Source organism: Magallana gigas, chromosome 2 (assembly GCF_963853765.1).
Source record: "Magallana gigas chromosome 2, xbMagGiga1.1, whole genome shotgun sequence".
In the NCBI taxonomy this organism is placed as follows: Eukaryota; Metazoa; Mollusca; class Bivalvia; order Ostreida; family Ostreidae; genus Magallana; species Magallana gigas.
Window position 1 is genome coordinate 41374527 of NC_088854.1, and position 20240 is coordinate 41394766.

Genomic DNA, 20240 nt, shown 5'->3' on the forward strand with positions numbered 1-20240 from the left:
CTTTTGAAACGGCTGTCACATAAAGAAAAGTCTCTGTTATGTAAATATAGAATATCAGCGCATTCCTTAAACGTTGAAAACGGAAGGTATAAAAACATACCTAGAAATGACCGTAAATGTACTTTGTGTAGTTCTCAAGAGATAGAGGACGAATTTCATTTTGTTCTGATATGTCCTGCTTTTTCGAATATTCGAGAAAAATACATAAAACCTTACTACTATAAGAAACCTTCCTTTTTCAAATTTATACAGTTGTTTAGTTATGATAATTTCAAATCTACTTAGAAACTTTGCCAATATTTATTGAAAGCTTCGAAGCTGAGAGAAAACTTATTATGTTAATTCCTTATGATGTTATCTGTCTTACGTATATTTACATATCTATTATATATTAATAATATTGTACACCATTTGATATATATATCATGTAGAATCCCCCGCCATTCTCCTGTTAATTGTATGTATTATATGTCCATGAGCCACATGGCTCCTTTGGTCAATAAAGAATAAACTTACAATTATTTTTGTCAATTACCATTATTTGACAAACCAATATCATTAGTAGTATTGAATTACTTATTGAAGAAATACTCACCTTGTATCATATAAAGGGATGTAGTTTGAAGTTTCATTTAACATCCGTTACTTTATCTTTTCATTTTGTACCAATATGTAAAATGTTTTTGTTTTTTTTTTTTTAAATGAACGATATCCTTTCATAGATATTTCAGGCACACATAATTTTGTAAATACAACATTTATGTGGAAATAATTTTCAGAAGAAATATCATAGATGATGTTTTTTTGGAAAACCAAATTATTAAAACAATCTGGCAAACTTAATTTTTTAACAACGCAACCAGCGCAATGGAGTAGCAATTCTGAGAATGACTGTGACGTATATCTGTGAGAGACAGTGAAAAAGCTATAAGCCTATGCCTATACTAATTAAAAGCAGGTTCAACCTATAGAATATGCAGCTTTGGTTATTTATTGTATCCAAAAAAAAAAAAATACAAAGTACATAAATGGTGTATACCATGGAAAACACAGACTGGTCATGATTTTTTTTTCTGGCCAGATTGCCAAAACTGAACAAATTTTGACCACTTTCTTTTTTTAAGCAAAGATTCAAATGAGCTTTTCTGAAAACCAGTTGTTCAATAACCGTTTGTCTCTCTGTGCTTCTGCAAACTTTCACATTTTTTACTTCTTCTCTATAATCACATGGCCAAATTAAAGGGGGATGTGCGGCGCCATCTTTTACATTTGAGGATGAGAACATAAACATTACCTGAAATGGTTTGTTTCTGCCCGAAACTGGCCAAAATGTTACCAAAAGATATAAAAGTAATAAATATGAAGTCCTACATGTCATTTTGTTTGAAAAATATGCATACAAGAACAGGACAATACCTAGCTTTTTAATCACTCAGAACAGCTGTCGAACTGCACCGCTACAGACTTATTTTGAAGATTTAAAATCTGAAAAAACATTAAGGGGGTTCATTGGTGTCCTCTCTACAACTAATTGTTTAAAACTGTTAGATTAAAACATGACCTCTAGATCAGTACTGGGGCCCCAAGATGGGTTCAAAATTCGATATAGAAATATACAGGAAAATGTATTAAAAATCTTTTTCTCAAGAACTACAATTTTTTATATTACTGTGCAAGAATCTTCTGGGTACATATACATGTATTATAGATTCAAAACTGAGTTTTGTTCCAAGTCTGTGCAAATTTTAATAATTTAGTTCATGAACATTAAATTTTGAATTTATGCTATCCTCTAATCCTTTGCTTTCAATCTTTTCCGATGACTTACAAATTTAGTTAAAAATCATTGCCTATCCCTTATATAACTAGCACTCTAGAGTTGGGACAAGGATTTTACAGGTCTACTATGCTATGACCTCCAAGACTTGGTTAAAGGTTGCCGAACTCCTTACCTAAATGCAGTCTTTTGGTAAAGTCTGACCAAAATAGTATAAAGGGGAAAGAAAAAAGATCTGCTTTGATCTTTGCTTTTGACTAAGAAACTTAAATCGATTGCACGTCATTGCTCATTGCACATCTTTTACCAACAAGCACAAGTATGATCCAGATAAGGCAAGGAAAATAAGGTTTCAACAAGGATTCTTCACTAAGGTCTTAAACCTTGACATTTTACTTAGAATTATTGCACACCATTTACCAAAAGGCACTCTGTGGATCAAATTTTTGCCAGAAAATGCCAGATAAAGAATATATGGTCTGGACAAGGAATTTTGTCCAATAAGACTTTGACCTAAAACCTTGGTTCAAGGTCACTTCAACAAAATTTCCCAAAGGCACTGTGCGTGAAGTATGAGCCATACCCTTGGACAAATAGTAGACAGATAAACAGACTAGTCACTGCCGTAATAACATCATCGTCGTCCACATTATTTTCTTTCACGTTTTCTCTACCCCATATTACTGATTAATCACGTTACTCAAGGCTCAGTGTTGCATCTTAATTTTTGGTTTTACAAATAAACTATGTAGCGCACTGGGATATGATGCTTATAAAAGAAAAGATAATTTCTCTGATAAGCCTTGTTGATGTTCTACTGCTTGTGTTCTGTGGTCTACACAGCTTATGTGTAATACTAGTAAATACTACGACACCAAAATGTTTGTCAACACTTTAATTTATGCAATGAATTCATAAGGTATAGGTTCCAACACTTCAGGCTTGTTGTACTTTGTGCTGACAAAGTGCTTCTTTCTGGGCAGCTCAGGCTGAAAAAAAAAAATCAAAACTTTCATGTCAAAATGAAATTCAGTTTGCATGAATTGTATAAAAAGAAGAGTCAAGTTATTTTCACCAGTCTCAGATTAAGAATTCTCCACAGTGACTCAGAATGTGAACAGCATATATGGAGTTCATCATAGACTAACTTCAAAAGTGAATGTAAGCTGTGCATGAAATACATGTTAAACACAAATCGCAACCTCAAGCTGTGTTTCTATAACATGTTGTTCTTACAACGAACTTTAACTTGAAAAAGTATCTTTAATTCTTGTGATAGCAATATGAAATGTTCTTCAGAATAAAAAAAGCATTCAGTTGGAAAACTTGAAAGACTTACGAATCGTTTCAGGTTCTTCCTTTCTCCTCCCTCCTTGGCAGCCTTTTTCGCCTGCTCATTATTGGCCACTCGTTTCAAAAACTCGAGTCGGCAGTTGGAGTGTTTAACGTGCTCAATTCTCACGTTGATTCGTTTGGGGATGACCCTTTCCCTGTACAATTATTAATAAATGTATTTTCCTGCATTTCTAATTTTTTTTGACAAATTGATAGGCTAAAAAGTTAAAATGATCACAAATCACAATTCACAGTCACCAGTGGAAAAGGCTATGATAACAAAAATTCATAAGCAAAGAAAAAAAAGAGTTTCATTTTCATAAACCCACCTCACTCTCTTGTTGATGATGACTCCAACAGCGTGTTTAGTTACATTGAAAACTCTACCAGTCTTGCCATGGTAAAACTTGTGTGGCATGCCCTTTTGAACAGCTCCATGACCCTACAATAAAAATTACATATTACTACATGTAATACATATGTGAAACATTTTCCTATTCATTGCACAGTAAGCTCCTTGATTCTATTTAATGAAAGATTTTTCCTAGAGTCCAGAAGACCTTAAAATTGAAGCATAGCAACATTCTAAAGTCTTTAATGAGAATTAGACGATTTAATGCAAATGAAGGCAGTTATTTAAAGCTGCATGGTCCGATTTTTTTGTAATTACAGTATCACAATTTTTTTCATACAAATCATTTATCTTAGAAAGTTATGGACTTTCTCCTATTTACACCAGCAGAATCAGTCTCCTTTCAAAGTTAAAAATAGTCAAAGAAAATGAAAATAATTTCTCTTTGGGCAAACGAAAAAACAAACCAAAATGCATCACGGGAATGTTTAGAAAAGGAAACCGCTTGGTTTCGTCCCCCGAATGATTGGGGTTATTCAACCCGTATGCTGTGCATCGATTATAAAGAAAGCAGACTTTAGAGATATTAGCGAACAAGACGTACAATGTTAATTTGTAATTTGTTTGATCATTTCGACCTTTATTTAAAGCGATGACAAATTCGTAATACAACCATACCCATCTCGTCGTCAGGGTTGAAATTTAACATGAGGCGAAATAATGCGGTACCTTTTGATGTCGTTTGTTTTGTTAGCAAATTTTGTACGTATTTTTCTTCACTGAAATTTGGCATAATTGACGGGTAAAACTACTGCAATGTCTATTATTATACATATACTAAGCATAGCCATCGTTTAAAAGCGTGCATAAAATTTGATATAAAATCGGACCAAGCAGCTTTAAGTTTGGCCAAATATAATATAAAAAGTAATTAATTTCAACTCAGGAATAATGAAATGAATGTCGATTCAATCTAAAATACAGAAGCTGAATGATCCCATTATGAGCTCTGAAAATTAATAAAGAAAGCCACGTATGTCCATGATAATAAAAAATGTTAACAGTAATTTTATTCATAAAATCGATATGCAACCTGAGAATATTTGTGTCACTGAGGAGTTCATGTATAATCCATTTGTATTTTTCTATAGAAGAACAACTGTCAATCATCCAAGAAACTCTTTTTATGCATGAGAAACCCTTTTTGTGACCAACCAGATTTTTGCTGTTGTTATTTTTCTGAGTTTTGTTACCATGAAAAAAAAATCAACTTTCAGAATTAGCATGTTTGACCAATTTAACCATTTCAGTAATGAAGGACAATGCTTTTAAACAAGATATCAAAAGTAATTTTTTCTCCTCTTTAAAAGCAGTCCTTTATCAATTCTGACCATACAAGTTGTATGATAACTACATGGTATTAACACTAACTTAGTACACGCATCAACCGTTTTTCAAATCATTACCTTGACATCAACAATGTCACCTCTCTTGTAGTTGAGCATGTAGGTTGACAGGGGAATGACTCCATGCTTTTTGAATGGCCTGGAGAACATGTAACGCGTTCCACGCCTGTATCCCTTTGTGTTCGTCATTGTGCCTATTTAAATTAAAATTTGAATGGATTGTTTTTTGCAATATATTACATGTACAGTACTGGTCATTAAATTGGACCGACAAAAATGAATGAAAATAAAATCTTGGAGAATCTGAGTATATAGTACCTATTTACTAAAATAGTCACAATATATAAGTATTCACTCTGACAGATGACTTTATCAATTCGGCTTCGGAAACTTTTAAAACAATCTGTATTTTTCTAAATAAACTGCTTAAGAGTACATGGAGTCTTCAATGAAATATATTCACCCTAAGGATTCATATAAAAAAATTCATTTTAAGTATTTAAAACTAATTGTTTTCACAAATTAATCATGTCTTTATTAAATATCGCCCTGTTTACAAAAAGTGGTGACTTTCCGTGCTAAAAATGAGTGTCGATTTACCCGGTTATGAGTGTTAACATTTTAAAAGAATGTGCCCCCGAAAGTATGGGTTTTCAATGTTGAATTTAAGTGTAAGATCAAATATATATTGACTTTCATATAAATTAAACACAACTGTGTGGATTTAATCAAGTTAAAAGTGCAAAATTTGTCAGCACGTGTAATGCACAGACCTAAACTATGGCTGACCGGAAATGAAAAGAAAATTACATTGCGCAAACGCAGAGAGTTTAACAGGTTGTACAATTTCTGATTCGTAACCCCCCCCCTCCAAAAAAAACCCCCCACCATCCACCGCACTGGGATTTGACTCAGTCTGATTGAGTCAGATCAATGTGCACCACCTTCTCCTCCTTTTGCTTAAATAGTTTTGCATGCACCCAATCCACCCATCAATAGTATAACAACAGAAGAGTTTTGTTTTTATAGAATGTTCCTCTACAGTGAAAACAGAAAAACACAATAGTTCTGTTCTTGCATTTGCTAAAATTCAAATATCATCTTTTAAACGAAAGTTGTTTCAGCAGGGGCATATATAAATTGCAAGTCCCTGGTTCGGGTCGATGTACCATGCGAGGGTCCGGGGGGGGGGGGGGGGGGGGGGGAGTCTCGGGGGTTTGGAAAATCTAAAATATTTAAATTCACATAACAAAGTCCCCAAAAATAGGGATTCGGAACCTAAAAAAACACCAATCCGAAGAAAATTCTGGATCTGCGCCAAATTTTAACCTTTACTGATAATGATCCATTCAGTTTCAACCTTCACCCCTCTATAAAAGTTAGTTAGATGTAATTATTACTATATAAAGTGTGTCAATGAATTTTAAATACTGTGATGTAATTGTATATAAATTTCATTTAAAAAAGACTAGACCAAAATATTTTTTCCAAGAATTGGTCGAAATTTTAATTCCATTTATCATCAAAATATTAAATAAAAAAACCTTTTTAGTTTTCCATTTCTGTGACGTGATATGATGCCTGAAATTTCAATATATTATTTTAGGGCGGTATCATAAAAATATTTTATTAAATATGTATTTGTCTAAAATTTTATGGTTTTAATGATGTGTTTCAAGTGTAAACGTAACAAACTTGTGGTCAGAAGTAAGAAATCTAAATTAAAAAAAACATAAATATACAGTTATCATTTAAAAATTTCTTCAATCCTTCTTCTTTTTTTAATTTGTTTTCTATTTCAATCTAATTAAAATTAGATCCTTCACGCTCTCGCGACATATCAAATACGTTGTCAAAGTATACCTCAGTAAAAGTTATCTATTATTGAACATTTTCAGAATACCTCGCAACGCAACATTGGAGTATCGAAAAAGTGCGAGGTATTCTGAACGGATAAAGCAATATGGAGGACGTTAAACGATCGAGACGAAAATAATATTTATTTACCAAGAATATTTCTGCAAATCAAAATGGTAAGAACATGTTTTGAATTTTTCAACATAAAAAGTGCATTCATAAATATTGTCACACAGTATTAAGATTCGTGAATTGACTTTTGCTGACATTTTATTACTTGTAAGTCCTCTTCAGGAATTTTGGAAATGCATGAATCAAAATTACGAAATTCGCATTCTTTCATGCTTTTGCAATCAAAATAGTATATAGAAAGATTACTTATTTCGTACAAATGCAAACATTTCTTGACTGAATGGTCAAGTTTTATCAAAACTTCACATTGAAAAAATTAATTGACACTCAATACACAGCAACTACATCATGTACATAGTTGTCTTTATATTAAACTCTATGACATTGCTAAGATAACATCCAACTTCTATGTTTAACCACTTTATGGAAAATGTCAATCAAACCCGTAGCTGCAGGTTTGAAGCCCCCGGTCTGAAAAAATATTCAGAAGGACAACATGGGAGCTACAGTTCCTAATGAGCCAAAAAATAAAAAAAATTGCTCTTGTTTTGGACTATGTTATTTTATTTTTGTACGCATTATGAACACACATTTGATTCCAACAAATTCCTGGGACATTTTACGACAAATTTGTCATTTTATTTGCCTCTGACATTCTTTTAATTAAAAAATCATTACCAGCCCCGTAAAGTGTTATAGTGTAGTTGTAATTTGTTTACATGTAATTATGGCAACTTTTGATCTGCACATGAATTTAACACACTTTGTTTTCTGAGGTCGGTTAGCATGTTTCAGCGATAACTATATTTGGATATCAGGACGTTTCGCTGATTTTTACTATTTGCGTCAAGACCATTCACTCTTTCCTGCTGAGACGTTTCGCACCAAAATGAATCGATATTAATTATAAAGATATATATTGCAATGTTTTAAGATAAATATTGATATATAAGGTTATCTTGACTTTTATCAAAACACTTCTGACTTTGCAAAGAGTCATTCTCTGAATATAACTTTATGATAGTATAAGGTATACTCTGCAAATCCTGAATTGATCATGTGTGTGTTCCTGTCATCGTCTGAAGCCCACAGTCGGTCTCACTTCTCTCTTAGTGAGACCGATCATAGGTTTCAGATGATGGTATTCACATATACTACTTGAAGACAATGAAAATAAAACATATATATTTATTTGGCTTATTTTTAGTGTTTTATTCAGGTTTTATGTAATTGATACTTAAGTATGACAACTTGTAAATACATACAAATATACTGTCAAGAACATGTATGAATTATCAAGCAAATGGTATTACAGAATCAGCCAATTTGAGAGTATATAAATACATACTGTGGTTATAGATAAATATTCAATGAAACTTATAAATATGTATAATACTAATTTATATTCATATAAAAGTGAAATACTACAAATTCAATTATTTTAAAAATGGGAGCAAATATTTAACCATAACACATGTTACACTTGCTTCAGAATTTTATCTTTATATTTTAGGGTAACAACTATTCCCATTTGGAGAAGGAGATAGGGTCAGATCAGTTGCCTGCAAATGAACATTACTTTGGACTTGTAAATGTGAGTTTTATGCTTAGCTAAATATGTTAAATTTGTCATTGACAGGTCATGGTTATCTAACTTTCCTGTATTCTGAGTTGTCAAAATAATTTTTTTCTTCAAGAAATCTATTGATTGTAAGATATTATGTATTATGACAAATTTTTAAACACATGGACAATGCAGATTGCTAACAAATTGTATTTGATTTCTTTTTCAGTTTGGAAATACATGCTACTGCAACTCAGTTTTACAGGCACTTTATTTTTGTCGCCCATTTCGAGATAGGGTTCTACAGTTCAAACAGCTGCAGAAGAACAATAAAAAGGAATCACTGTTGACTTGCTTAGCTGATTTGTTTTACAGCATAGCTTCACAAAAGAAAAAAGTGGGCACAATTGCACCCAAAAAATTTATAACTCGTCTGAGAAAAGAGTATGGTAAGTGTCACTGTATTTTTATTACTGTGGGAAATAATCATTCTTGAATTTGAAATTCTCAAGGTATTTAAAATAATAAAAAATCTGTTTTCTTTTTACAGATCTCTTTGACAACTTCATGCAACAAGATGCCCACGAGTTCCTGAACTATCTGTTGAATCGTGTGTCTGAACTTCTTCAGGGTAAGTTGATTTAACTTCAATATATTAGCATTGTAATTTAGGGTCGTATAATCATTTAGCTCCCATTATATGAAAGAGCTATGCAGATTCTTGACCTATGTGGCTTGAACTGTCTTGATCATTAGCTTATTCATGTTAGCAACTTAGCAAGCCTTGACTCTGTCATGCATCTTGGTAATTTATTCCTTTTCCTGTTTTTAAAAAAGAAAAAAGGGTGGAATATCTAAACACTGAATTTTCTATTGAATATTTTGTCCATAAAACTTGTTGTTTGTTGTTTTATTGATGGGGAAAATATCAACACTACTATAATAGTTATTACATGTATTGGAGAAACAGCACAAAAAGCATTAAACACCTTTATTAAATGAAATGTATGACTTTCCATGAATTGAGTAAAACAGAGAAATTAATCTAATGTTATCTATAAGTAAGATTTTTTCAGTTGTGCATAAATATCTGAATTTTCTGTAGTTAAGCCCAGTCCAGTCTTATAAAGATCTGCAATTAGTGTTGAATATTATTTTAATACCCTTTTGATCAACTTGTGGCACTCTTAAATTTTTATGTATTTTTAGCAGAAAAACAAGGAAATAAAGGAAAAATAAATGGAGCTGAAAATCAGAACAAAACAGAACCAACCTGGGTCGAAGATTTATTCCAGGGAACATTTACCAACGAAACACGCTGCCTCACTTGTGAAACAGTAAGAATCCCAATGTTCTGTAACAGTTATGATGTTTCTATTTACTTATTTCTTACTTCATGTCTTCCATGATGGTACCATGATTTGAGGTAAGTGTTATTATAGTACATGTACTATATGTGACATACAATATTACTGTTTGTACTACATGGTACATAAAACAATATAAACATTTGTACTACTGGTACTGCATGTTAGAGTCTTACTACATGTATTTGTGATACAGTCATGTAACATACAATTATACTTTTATTTTAGTACACATGTATTTGTAGTAATGTGACATACTGTGCTACTATCAGAGTATTTCTACTGCATGTGATACTTGTATGCATTTTACTAATTTTGATACACATGCATACATTGCTACTATTTGAGTATTTGCACTGTATGTGAAATATTTACAATGCTCCTGTTTGAGTATTTATACTACATGTGACATACAATGCTATTATAAGATCATTGATTCAGTCCGTTCCTCTAGATCCCCCCTTTGTGTTGCAGGTGAGCAGTAAGGATGAGGATTTCCTGGATCTGTCGGTGGACGTGGAACAGAACACCAGCATCACTCACTGTCTGCGCGGCTTCAGCTCCATGGAGACGCTCAGTGATGAGCACAAGTATTACTGTGAGGTGTGTGGCACCAAACAGGAGGCTCAGAAAAGGTGAGTAATCAATTTATATGCATCAGCCCTCACAGTATTGTTAATGCATTGATATTTATCAGATATTCATTTTACCAGATTTTATTACCAATTGTAATAAACTGTACAGGTAATATTTTTTTTCATTTGGAGATCAGAGGCCTGTCATCTATTTCTTAGTTTGTATTCCCCTGAACCCAGTTATATATATTAATATACATGTAGCATTTTAAAGTTGACAATATTTAGACAATTACCATGTTAAAGATTCCATGGTGCCTTTGGATTCATTAGGGGATTATATTTTTATTTAAAAAAAAAATATAAAACTATATATACTATTCTTCTTCCACAGAATGAGAGTGAAAAAACTTCCAAAGATTCTAGCTCTGCATTTAAAGAGATTCAAATATATGGAGCAGCTGAATAGATTTACCAAGCTTTCACATCGGGTTCTCTTTACTTTTGAACTTCGATTGTTTGAAACAGTAAGTTTAATCGTGATTTGTCTTAAGATTGTGCAAGCATGGTGATATACATGAAGATAGACAATTTGGACATTTTTGGATAATGAAAAATTACATCTTACAATAAAAATTTATAAGCAATTGAACAGATTGTACAATAAAATTATCAAGCCAATTCAGCCATTATAACTTTGCTTGATGACTCTTTCAGTCGGATGATGCTTACAATCCGGACCGGATGTATGATCTTGTTGCCGTGGTAATCCACATAGGGAGCACTCTCAATAGGGGCCATTACGTCAGTATTGTTAAAAGTGACGGATTCTGGCTCTTATTTGACGATGACGTTGTGGATGTAAGTAATCAAAGAGGAAAATGTAAATCCTAAATTCTACATGTAAAGATTACCTAGGTGTACATACATGTAGTAAACTGTTCTTGTATTAAGATTTTATAACCCATTATGGTTATAATCATAATTCATTTTGGGCCAAAATAAAATGATTGTTTGTTTGGAATTTTTTTCCCGCCTTAATGAAATACCCGTGCCAATAAAATTTTATGAGCAAAAAATTATGAACTTTTTTTTAAAAGTAGATTTTTATTTTTACCAATTTTTAATTAGTGAAACTTCAAGTTTGAAATAAACATTTAAAAAATCCCTTTCCTTCCTCCAGGCAGCAATTCCAAACAAACAATTTTTAAGGACGGCCTTTGCTTTTGTCTTTTATTTGTGCATGATGTGTTACTGGTTGTTTACTGCAAAAAATTTTTAAGTTGTGACTCAAGTACCGGTACATGGAACTGGTACATGTTGTTTTAAAGCCTACAGGTAGAAATTTTAATATTGTAGAAAATTGACCCTAGTGCAATAGAGGATTTCTATGGAATGTCATCGGCAGACATGCAGCAGAAGACATCAGAGACAGGATACATCTTGTTCTATCAGTCCAGGGAGTAGCCAAGATCTGCATGGTCTCCATTCTGTGTGTAGCTACTGATCAATTTTTTCAGGCCATCTTCTGCAGTATACAGCTGTTAGATGTCAATTTCTCATTGCTGTAACTTAAAATGTGGGTATACATTTTGTGTATATATTATTCAGAGGAAGTCTTAGAAGAAGAATAAAAATATATTCTAACAGTCTTGTCAGGTAGAAGACAATCAGTGAGTCGGTGACCAAGAGTATTTATTGTTAAAGCCGTTATCTGTTAATTCTGAATGCACGGGTCGCGTTGTTATGTACGAGGACTTACGAGTGATCTTTATTTCCCGCCAGGTGTGATATATTGTTTTTTATATTCACATTTTGTTTACTATATTGTTATTTCCATTTTAAATGATAATAGTTTGTGAGCAATTCCAAACCTTTTACTATATGTGAGAATGACAAGTATGGCTTTAGGTTTTAAGTATAGAAATTTCTGTATCGTAATTATTCATATTAATTAAGGTGTCCTAATTGGACAGTAACTAAGATTCATACTTTGTCAGATTTTTTTTCTTACAAAATACTTCATATAATTCTTTGATCAATTTTGGGGGATTAATTAATTTAAGGAAGTTTAGAATATTCTTTTTTGGTGAAAAGTTCAATTAATTTGTAGCATACAATTGATATGGATGTGTAGATTGCATTTATTACAGGCTCAACAGCTGTTTTATTCAGATAGATACTGTCTATTCATGCAATGTTATCAACATTTTACATCATTTTATTGTCATTTTAACCTTTATAAATAATGAGTTGAAACATGTATTACAATTTAGTGACTTTATTAAATGTGGCATTAAATGCTGAAAGATAAAAAACAAAACCGATCTTGTATAAAAAGTTCATGTATATTTGTACAGTGTGTGATTTTAAATAAAGTGTCGGTCACTATTGATGTGCTATTTATAAACCTGTACAGCTCTAAGTGAAGTGCATATGTTTTCCTCATGAAATACTTACTGATTTTAAGATGTTATGCTTTGTGGCACATCATTGAAAACCCTCAGCCACGCAGTCTTGCACATATTTCAAGTATTTTTTAATAATATGTACTGGTAAGAGGCATATTTTTAAAGCATAATAAGGTATGAGAAAATAACATCAAACGAAAATGGATGAGATAGACAGGAATCATTTGCAAGAAATGACATTTTATATTAAAATTATCCACCAAAAAAAATAAAAAAATTGGTGAGACTGGCTGTGGGTTTTCAATGCACGTGACAAAGGAGTTCATTTTATACTTTATACTGAGAATGCATGAAATACATTAGATAATTGAAATAATAGCTATTTGGTACTGGTATTGGTACATTTACATGGAAATATCAGAATAAATATTATTATGTGTTTTAAGAGTAAATAAATTGTTATTTATTATTTAATAGGACATTTTTCTAACTAAAATTTATGTCACTTTTGGTTATTATTTTCAAAATACTTAAAATGTATATCAGTACAGCATACATACAATTCTAATTCAAGATCATATATCTTTAGTAAATGTAGAAGAGAATGTTGAATGTAAATATATATTTATTATTTAATTACGTATACAGTAGCATTTTGTAAAATTATAATGAACATTTTGTATTTGTTTACGATGCCCCCTCTGTGTACCCCTGACATGATTTTACTGATCCATCATTTGACTTTTTTAATGGACTGCTTGGTGTAATGCTGTGCTGTGTCAACAACTGCTTCACTTTTTGAAGTACAATGTAATATCATTACTATGATGCAATATCAGATTACTATTTAATATTGTAATATCATTGCAGTGTGATTATTATGGTATTGTACATCGTATTATAATTCTGTAAACACTTTTTCATCATTTCAAGGATGAGAGATTTAAAAAAAAAAAATTAGTTTTCCTCTTTACCTTTCCATACCTGAGTATAGAAAATGTTTGAATTGTTTCTTGATTTAATTCCTTTGTGTCTTCATCATTCTTACATGTATGTACATGATGTACTCTCTAGACTATCTAAAAACATTCCTTTTTTAATTCTAGCCTTATTTTCTAACACAATACATGTTATTCACTGAAAGTACAAAAATATACTGTAATCTCAGGATGAGATGTTTCCCATACAGTTATAACTGCATTGTAAATGTAATATATATGTACACATATAAACATGTAACTACATAATCTTTTTAGAGATTTGAAAACGAAAATTTTAGTTACGATCACCAAAACAAAAGTAAAGCGAGAACATAAATTAAAATTTATGATGTTCTTTTGAGACTTTTAAAAAAAAACTTTACAAGCTATTCAAAAACGAAGAAAGATATTTCTCACTTTAAAGTTATACACCTGTAGACAAAAAATTAAAGTTATTGGAAGGGGGGGGGGCAAAATTAAATTCCACAATTTCACAAGTGCTAAATTCTTTTATGGTTTTCTATTTTTTGCCATCTGTTCATAGAATCCAAAATCATCTAGACATAAGGAGTAATACATTTTAGTTACATTTGGTGCCAGCATTGCTTACTTGAATTATATTTGTGATATATTGTCTAGTTTGTGATACATGTAAACAAAATTATATATTGTCTTTTTTCTGTGTACATAAACAGTGTGAAATTCAATGTACATGTTGTATATATGTAGATATTTCTGTGTACAGACAATTAATTGATGATGGTATATTTGATAACCAAGATAATATTGTGTTATAACCAAATAGTTTCTCGTTTTCTTTTCAAATACAGTGAGCTTAATCTTGGTTGTAAATTCATTAAATTGTGATTTCCAGTCTCAGTGATTTCTTTAATGTGTTTAATATCAAGGGCATCCTCACAAGATCAGGGGGTCCTCATGAGTCCACTCGTGATGTTGTGGGTGTTGCTAAAACGCGGAACGGAAGGGAAAACGGAAAATCTTATCTAACGTTATTTACCTCATAGATTTGTTAATCATGCTAAAACGATATACTTTATGTACCTTTTTAATTTTTTTGAAAGATTAGTAATATTAGATTAATCATTTAAGAATATTTATTTCCTCAAAATTAACAGTACATGCATTGACCACTATATTCTGTCCCAAAATATCCTCGATTTACTTTTTGCTGTATATTTTATATACCTCGGGGTTCAAGCGATTCTCTTTTAGAAGCATTAAACATTCTCGTTATTCTTTCTTGAAAACGTCCTCTCTAGCTTATCAGCTGGTATAAATACACGGCTAAAAATAAAGAAGTCTACGGGGTTTTGCATTTCAACACTGACCCGGATGATAGTGTTGAAAAATTGTGCAAGGTCTTCTGAGTGACTTCCAAATGGAGAAAAGATGTCAACATTTTCCATTATAAATCGTCCAAATGTGCTGCATGAATATTTTGGGATCGACAGCTAGACTATAGTCCCAATATATAATCGGAAAATCAAACCAGGCAACGTCTAGAGCTCTCTATTCGGATCATATGTATATAGCTACTGGAATAAACAACTGCTTAGTAATGCAAACGTAAACAAAATTGCATTGCTAAAAATACTAGTTTCACAAATTACTAGTTTCACTAATTACCGGGTATTTTAATGTTTAATGTTTACTTTTACAATTGCAAATTACTTGTAATTAAAAACCTAGTAAGTTGTGTTCAAACCCTTTGTATATTATATATACAATAAAATATGTTCAAACCAATGTTTACTGTATTTTAATTTTTAATGTCGTCAGTCCTACGGTTTTTTTTCTTCCATCTCAATGATACTGTGTCATCTGTATGATAAAAGATCGTCTAGAACACCGAAAATTCAATTTAAATGTAAGTATATACATGTACATCATATTTGAAATATAAAAATACTCAAAACACGCATAAAACGCTTGCACTAACTGCGTACGTTACGCTGATATGCCAGCAATACCATATAAGGTGCGTCAGAATACGGAATTGCCCCACAACAAAGTGCATCTACACGCATCAAGGATTTAACACGATTCAATTTGGCCACCAAAATTGTATATTCTGGGGTAATCATTTATGCTGTTCGACTGTACCGGGGTAGAGGGGGGGGGGGGGGGGGTTCCAATGGCTATTTCCTGGATGTTTACTATTTATATAAAACAACTTCGTCGGGGAAACTGGACTCCTTGTTCCCCTTTGATCTGTCCGAATAAAAATCAGTATATATAATAGTGAATCATTTATCTTAATACATAAATAAAGGTTTATGCAGTTAGATGACTTTAATATTTGAGATCTGCAATAAATACATATAATGCAATTAAGGTGGAATCCTACACCAAACTTTTATTTTATAGATCATTAAAATATCATTTCTAAAACATGATTTCGTTGTTAAAAAAAGGATATATAGCTCTCAGTTATTTTATACGAATTATTTTTTGTATCTTTAATATAGGAAAGTGGGAAATCTGTTTTGGTTTAGAAATGATACTTAAACAATCCATAAAATAAAAAAAATAAAAAAATTTATGAACAAAGGAACGACAACTCTGGATAAAGAATGCGAATAATCTATTTATAACAAATGACGTTGATAAAATTATAAACATTGCACAACTAACCAGCAATGCATTGAAAAACTATTTAAACAGACCGACACCACTGTCAGATCGACAAAACCGAATCCAAAGGACACAAGGACACATAAAAGCTTGAAGTAAACGGGATCCCTAAAAAAATAAAATATGGTGCAAAAGACAACGAAATGCGGTGTCCATTCCGGGAACACACTGCGTGCTTCTAACAGCAAGTAAGTTTGTTTACAATTGTACAATCTTCGGGGATGGATCAAATATTTTCTTCCTTTATAAAAAAAGAAAGGCAAATATTTTTAAAGACCTGATAATTGGAAAAATTCTTTCAAAAATTCATTCATAAAAATCTTTCCAAGAAATATCAATTGATAAAATAACTTGTATAGTAGCAAAAACCCGCAAGTCCTCTATCTTGGGCTGGAGTAATAAGAATCTCAAATCATAGGCCTGCATATTACGAAAATTTAGTTCAGTTTAATATTCTTTGACAAATTTTAATTGGGAATATTTCAGCACGAAAGAACTTGATTTGTTTATTACATTTAAAAGGTGCCGGTGGGTTTTAGACCTCTACGTGTAGCCCCCAGTTCTAAGAGATTTAATTAACATACATTGTATATGAATTTTTTAAAATATTGTTTGGAACCCATCCTTTTAAAAAACGAAAATAAATTATATGTTCACATTTATACTATTATTTTATACTCATGAAATACGCGTAATAAACTAATCCCTCTTGTGTAAAGAATTTTTTCAACAGTTAATTAAAACCATATCGTGACATTCTTGCTTACCAAATTTAAAATATTTTCCCAAAAGTTATCGTCCAGCGATCTCTGATTAATCAAACAATATTATTACAGATACACCAAGACATACAGAAAGAATTCCTATCTTGTCCGAACTATCAAGAACTCCGCAAACCTGCGCATTCTACAGGATTTTGGCGTTGCCACTGATGATGTGGTCTACTCTCTAAACAAAAAGGGCCGGTGGGTCCTTCCTAACGTTCTAAAAGAGCACATCCTCCTTAGCGGTTTCAGTGAAGATAGCCCCAATGTTCAACTCACCGAAAGCCACAAAATAAGAAAGCCTGCCAAATGTCTCGGCTACTACGCCTCAAAAGGACCCATCAGAAAGGCAGTGCCATCCAAAAAGAGATACTTCAACATTTCTAGCGTAAAGAATTTGAGTTCACCATCTTTGAAAAATAAGGAGCAGAAAGAGGGGACAGAAGAAGTAAAAGAGTGCGCAGAACCGGAAATCAATGTAGAGGTTTACCATCCAACTCCAATGTCAAGCTCTCTCACCCACAACAGGAAATACATCAAACCGGCCCAACACACCGATTTCCAAATTCAAACAAAGAACAAGAAAACAAAGAGAAGAATTCGTAATGCAAAATTTGATATAGATCTATTTGAAGATGATCTTTGTGAAGAGTATTGGGATGATAATGGTGATGATGTAGAAAAAGAGAATCATTTTTCCCAACGACCACTGACCTTCTTCACCGCAGCTGATATCCTTAAATCAGCAGCAAAGGCAAAGAAGATTTTTGAAAATGGAAAAAGAAAGTGCAGAAACTTGAGCTCCGAGGATATCACACCAAAAGCCAAAATTGTATATGTAGACGAACCCAAAGAAAGCAACCATAAGAAAACACTAGAAACCAAGAGAATTACTCAAACCTCGGAGCAACGTAAAGTGGGATATAGAAAAGAAATGGTCCCAAGAAAGGTTGTTTTATCTACTAAAGAAACTCAGCCTGAATTCTTAAAGTTCGTGTACGGTGACAAGTATATAGAATGCAAAACGTTTCCCCGTACATTCGTGATCAACGTCACAGATGAAGTAAAAGCTGCAATGAAGAAAACCGCCCCTATGAGTTACAAAGCATTTCTGTATGACCTTACCACTCTTCTAATTTTCACATACGATATTTACGCAGGAAATGCAAATACAGAGGAAACATTCGACGTGTATCTCAATGTGAATGTGAAGGCAGATATCATAGAACCATCCACATTGTTCAGTTACATCAGCGGCTCTTTGGAATCCATCATTAATCATGCAATATCCCAGGTCAGAGTCTTTGAAGAAAATCAATTCGAACGGTTAAAGCTATATCCAAATGGAAAAAACGAGGGTGCGCTTAACGTTTTAGATTCTTGTTGGTCTAAAAGTAAATCATCTACTGTGTCGGAAGAAGAATTATTTGAAGAGGCTATGCAAGAACATGGAGCAATGAGCAAATTTGAGGGAGCAGAATTTGAAGCGCTGCCCTCTGAAGTTTGTTTCATTTGCTTTGAAACGATGAATGAGAATAGATCCGGCATTGCTTTGGATAGTTGTAGACATTGGTTCTGCAGAGACTGTTGGAGAGAGCATCTCCACAAAGATTTCTCCAAGCTTCTCTGCCCAGAATTTAATTGCGATAAAGAGGTAGATTTCAGCACGATTCTTCAAATTCTAAATATCTCAGAAGTTCGAAAGTATTTGATTCGTAGAAGGGAATCTTTGGTTCAAATTCAACAGAAATATTGTCCAAACGAGAAGTGTGGACGGGTCATATCTACCTTGTTAGCAACAACACACACGAATGCTGCATGCAAATGTGGAATCAAGTTTTGCTCACATTGTTTCAAGTTTCCTCACTGGCCTGCACCATGTGACACTTCTCAGCAATACTGGGAATTGTTGAAGAAGAATGGCATTGACATAACTCCTAACGATTCAGATTACTCAACACAAGTTCCAGAGATTTCGGTCAAAGGAAAGGTCTGTCCTAATTGCAAACGATTTATAGAGAAAGATGGTGGATGTTATACCATGATATGCGTATGTGGTACCATCTTTTGCTGGGGATGCCGAGGCATTTATGGTGTAAACCACGCTGGGAGCGATCTCTGTAACCAATACACACATGGAGACCTACACTATACTCGTAAAATGCGCATTAAAAATTATGAAGTTGCGCAAAACAAGATGAAAGCGGAATCTGCACTTCTTCAAGCTGCAGTCAATCACCGAACAGAGAGGGCGTTGCCTAAAACAGTAAATATGAATCGGACAATTCACTCATTATGTCAAAAATTTCGGACACTAGGACGGAAATCGATAACAAAGATTGCAGAAATTTTGGCGGACGATAATGCTGAAGAAAAATCACTTTCGTACGTTAAATTTGAACATTTTTTGCGCAGTATGTCGAACTTGTATTTAGAAATGCGCCATCTTGCCGAGTATACTGCAGTGTTTGCGGATCAGAATACCAGGTCCCCAAAACGAATAAATTGTATCCTTGCGCGTATAGAGAGCCTTGCTGCAGAGATTTACGATAAATTGTGCCAGGATACTGATGGCGATGTAGCCTCTCTTGTTTGCGATCTGATGGACATTAAGGACCATTGTATGAAGACAGTGTCTGGCCTTGTCAAATTGGTCACTAAATGAATTAGTTTCGTACAACATGAAAATAACTTAAAAAATATTAACAGTTCTAAGTGTTATCTAACACATTGTTCAAAGTACAAAATTGATTATATCCTGAGATCATACGGTAAAAATAACGTAGTATTTTGTCCATTCGTTGTACTTTTAAGATTTATTTTAAACATATGCCACACAGTATTTATATTTCAAATAAAGATGTTCTAGAAAAGGATAAGATTTTCTTTTTCTTTAATCAGGTACTACAATTACTTAAATTTCAACTGATCAAAATTACAAGTTACATCATCCCTCCCCTTAACACACACACATGCACAAAAGCGAAATCCAACAAGGAAAAAGTCAAGAAAAATACAATAAAATCAACTTTAAAACACACAAAACGCCGATTTCCTGCCTTGTA

The 20240-nt window shown here is 32.7% G+C and overlaps 3 protein-coding genes across 5 annotated transcripts; 2 read left to right on the forward strand and 1 right to left on the reverse strand.

The window, feature by feature from the left end:
* Nucleotides 1-2657: 2657 nt before the first annotated feature.
* LOC105318541 (large ribosomal subunit protein eL21) lies at nucleotides 2658-5681 on the reverse strand. Of its 2 annotated transcripts, XM_034445074.2 has the most exons (5): nucleotides 5644-5681; nucleotides 4931-5064; nucleotides 3442-3554; nucleotides 3117-3267; nucleotides 2658-2766 (listed from the first exon to the last, which is right to left on the reverse strand). In XM_034445074.2, exons 2-5 carry the CDS (start codon nucleotides 5057-5059, stop codon nucleotides 2677-2679), a joined length of 483 nt encoding a protein of 160 aa, XP_034300965.1. In that variant the 5' UTR covers nucleotides 5060-5064; nucleotides 5644-5681; the 3' UTR covers nucleotides 2658-2676. The 2 variants fall into 2 exon arrangements, with proteins under 2 accessions (XP_034300965.1, XP_065932724.1); XM_066076652.1 differs by lacking the exon at nucleotides 5644-5681.
* Nucleotides 5682-6772: 1091 nt separating this feature from the next.
* LOC105321542 (ubiquitin carboxyl-terminal hydrolase 46) lies at nucleotides 6773-14635 on the forward strand. 2 transcript variants are annotated; one of them, XM_011419857.4, is made up of 9 exons: nucleotides 6773-6903; nucleotides 8373-8453; nucleotides 8653-8872; nucleotides 8974-9054; nucleotides 9633-9760; nucleotides 10265-10425; nucleotides 10760-10892; nucleotides 11083-11226; nucleotides 11725-14635. In XM_011419857.4, exons 1-9 carry the CDS (start codon nucleotides 6901-6903, stop codon nucleotides 11830-11832), a joined length of 1059 nt encoding a protein of 352 aa, XP_011418159.1. In that variant the 5' UTR covers nucleotides 6773-6900; the 3' UTR covers nucleotides 11833-14635. The 2 variants fall into 2 exon arrangements, with proteins under 2 accessions (XP_011418159.1, XP_011418160.1); XM_011419858.4 differs by having other exon boundaries at nucleotides 9636-9760.
* Nucleotides 14636-16387: 1752 nt separating this feature from the next.
* LOC105321541 (uncharacterized) lies at nucleotides 16388-20054 on the forward strand. The gene is made up of 2 exons (XM_011419855.4): nucleotides 16388-16599; nucleotides 17248-20054. Exons 1-2 carry the CDS (start codon nucleotides 16535-16537, stop codon nucleotides 19838-19840), a joined length of 2658 nt encoding a protein of 885 aa, XP_011418157.3. The 5' UTR covers nucleotides 16388-16534; the 3' UTR covers nucleotides 19841-20054.
* Nucleotides 20055-20240: the final 186 nt, after the last annotated feature.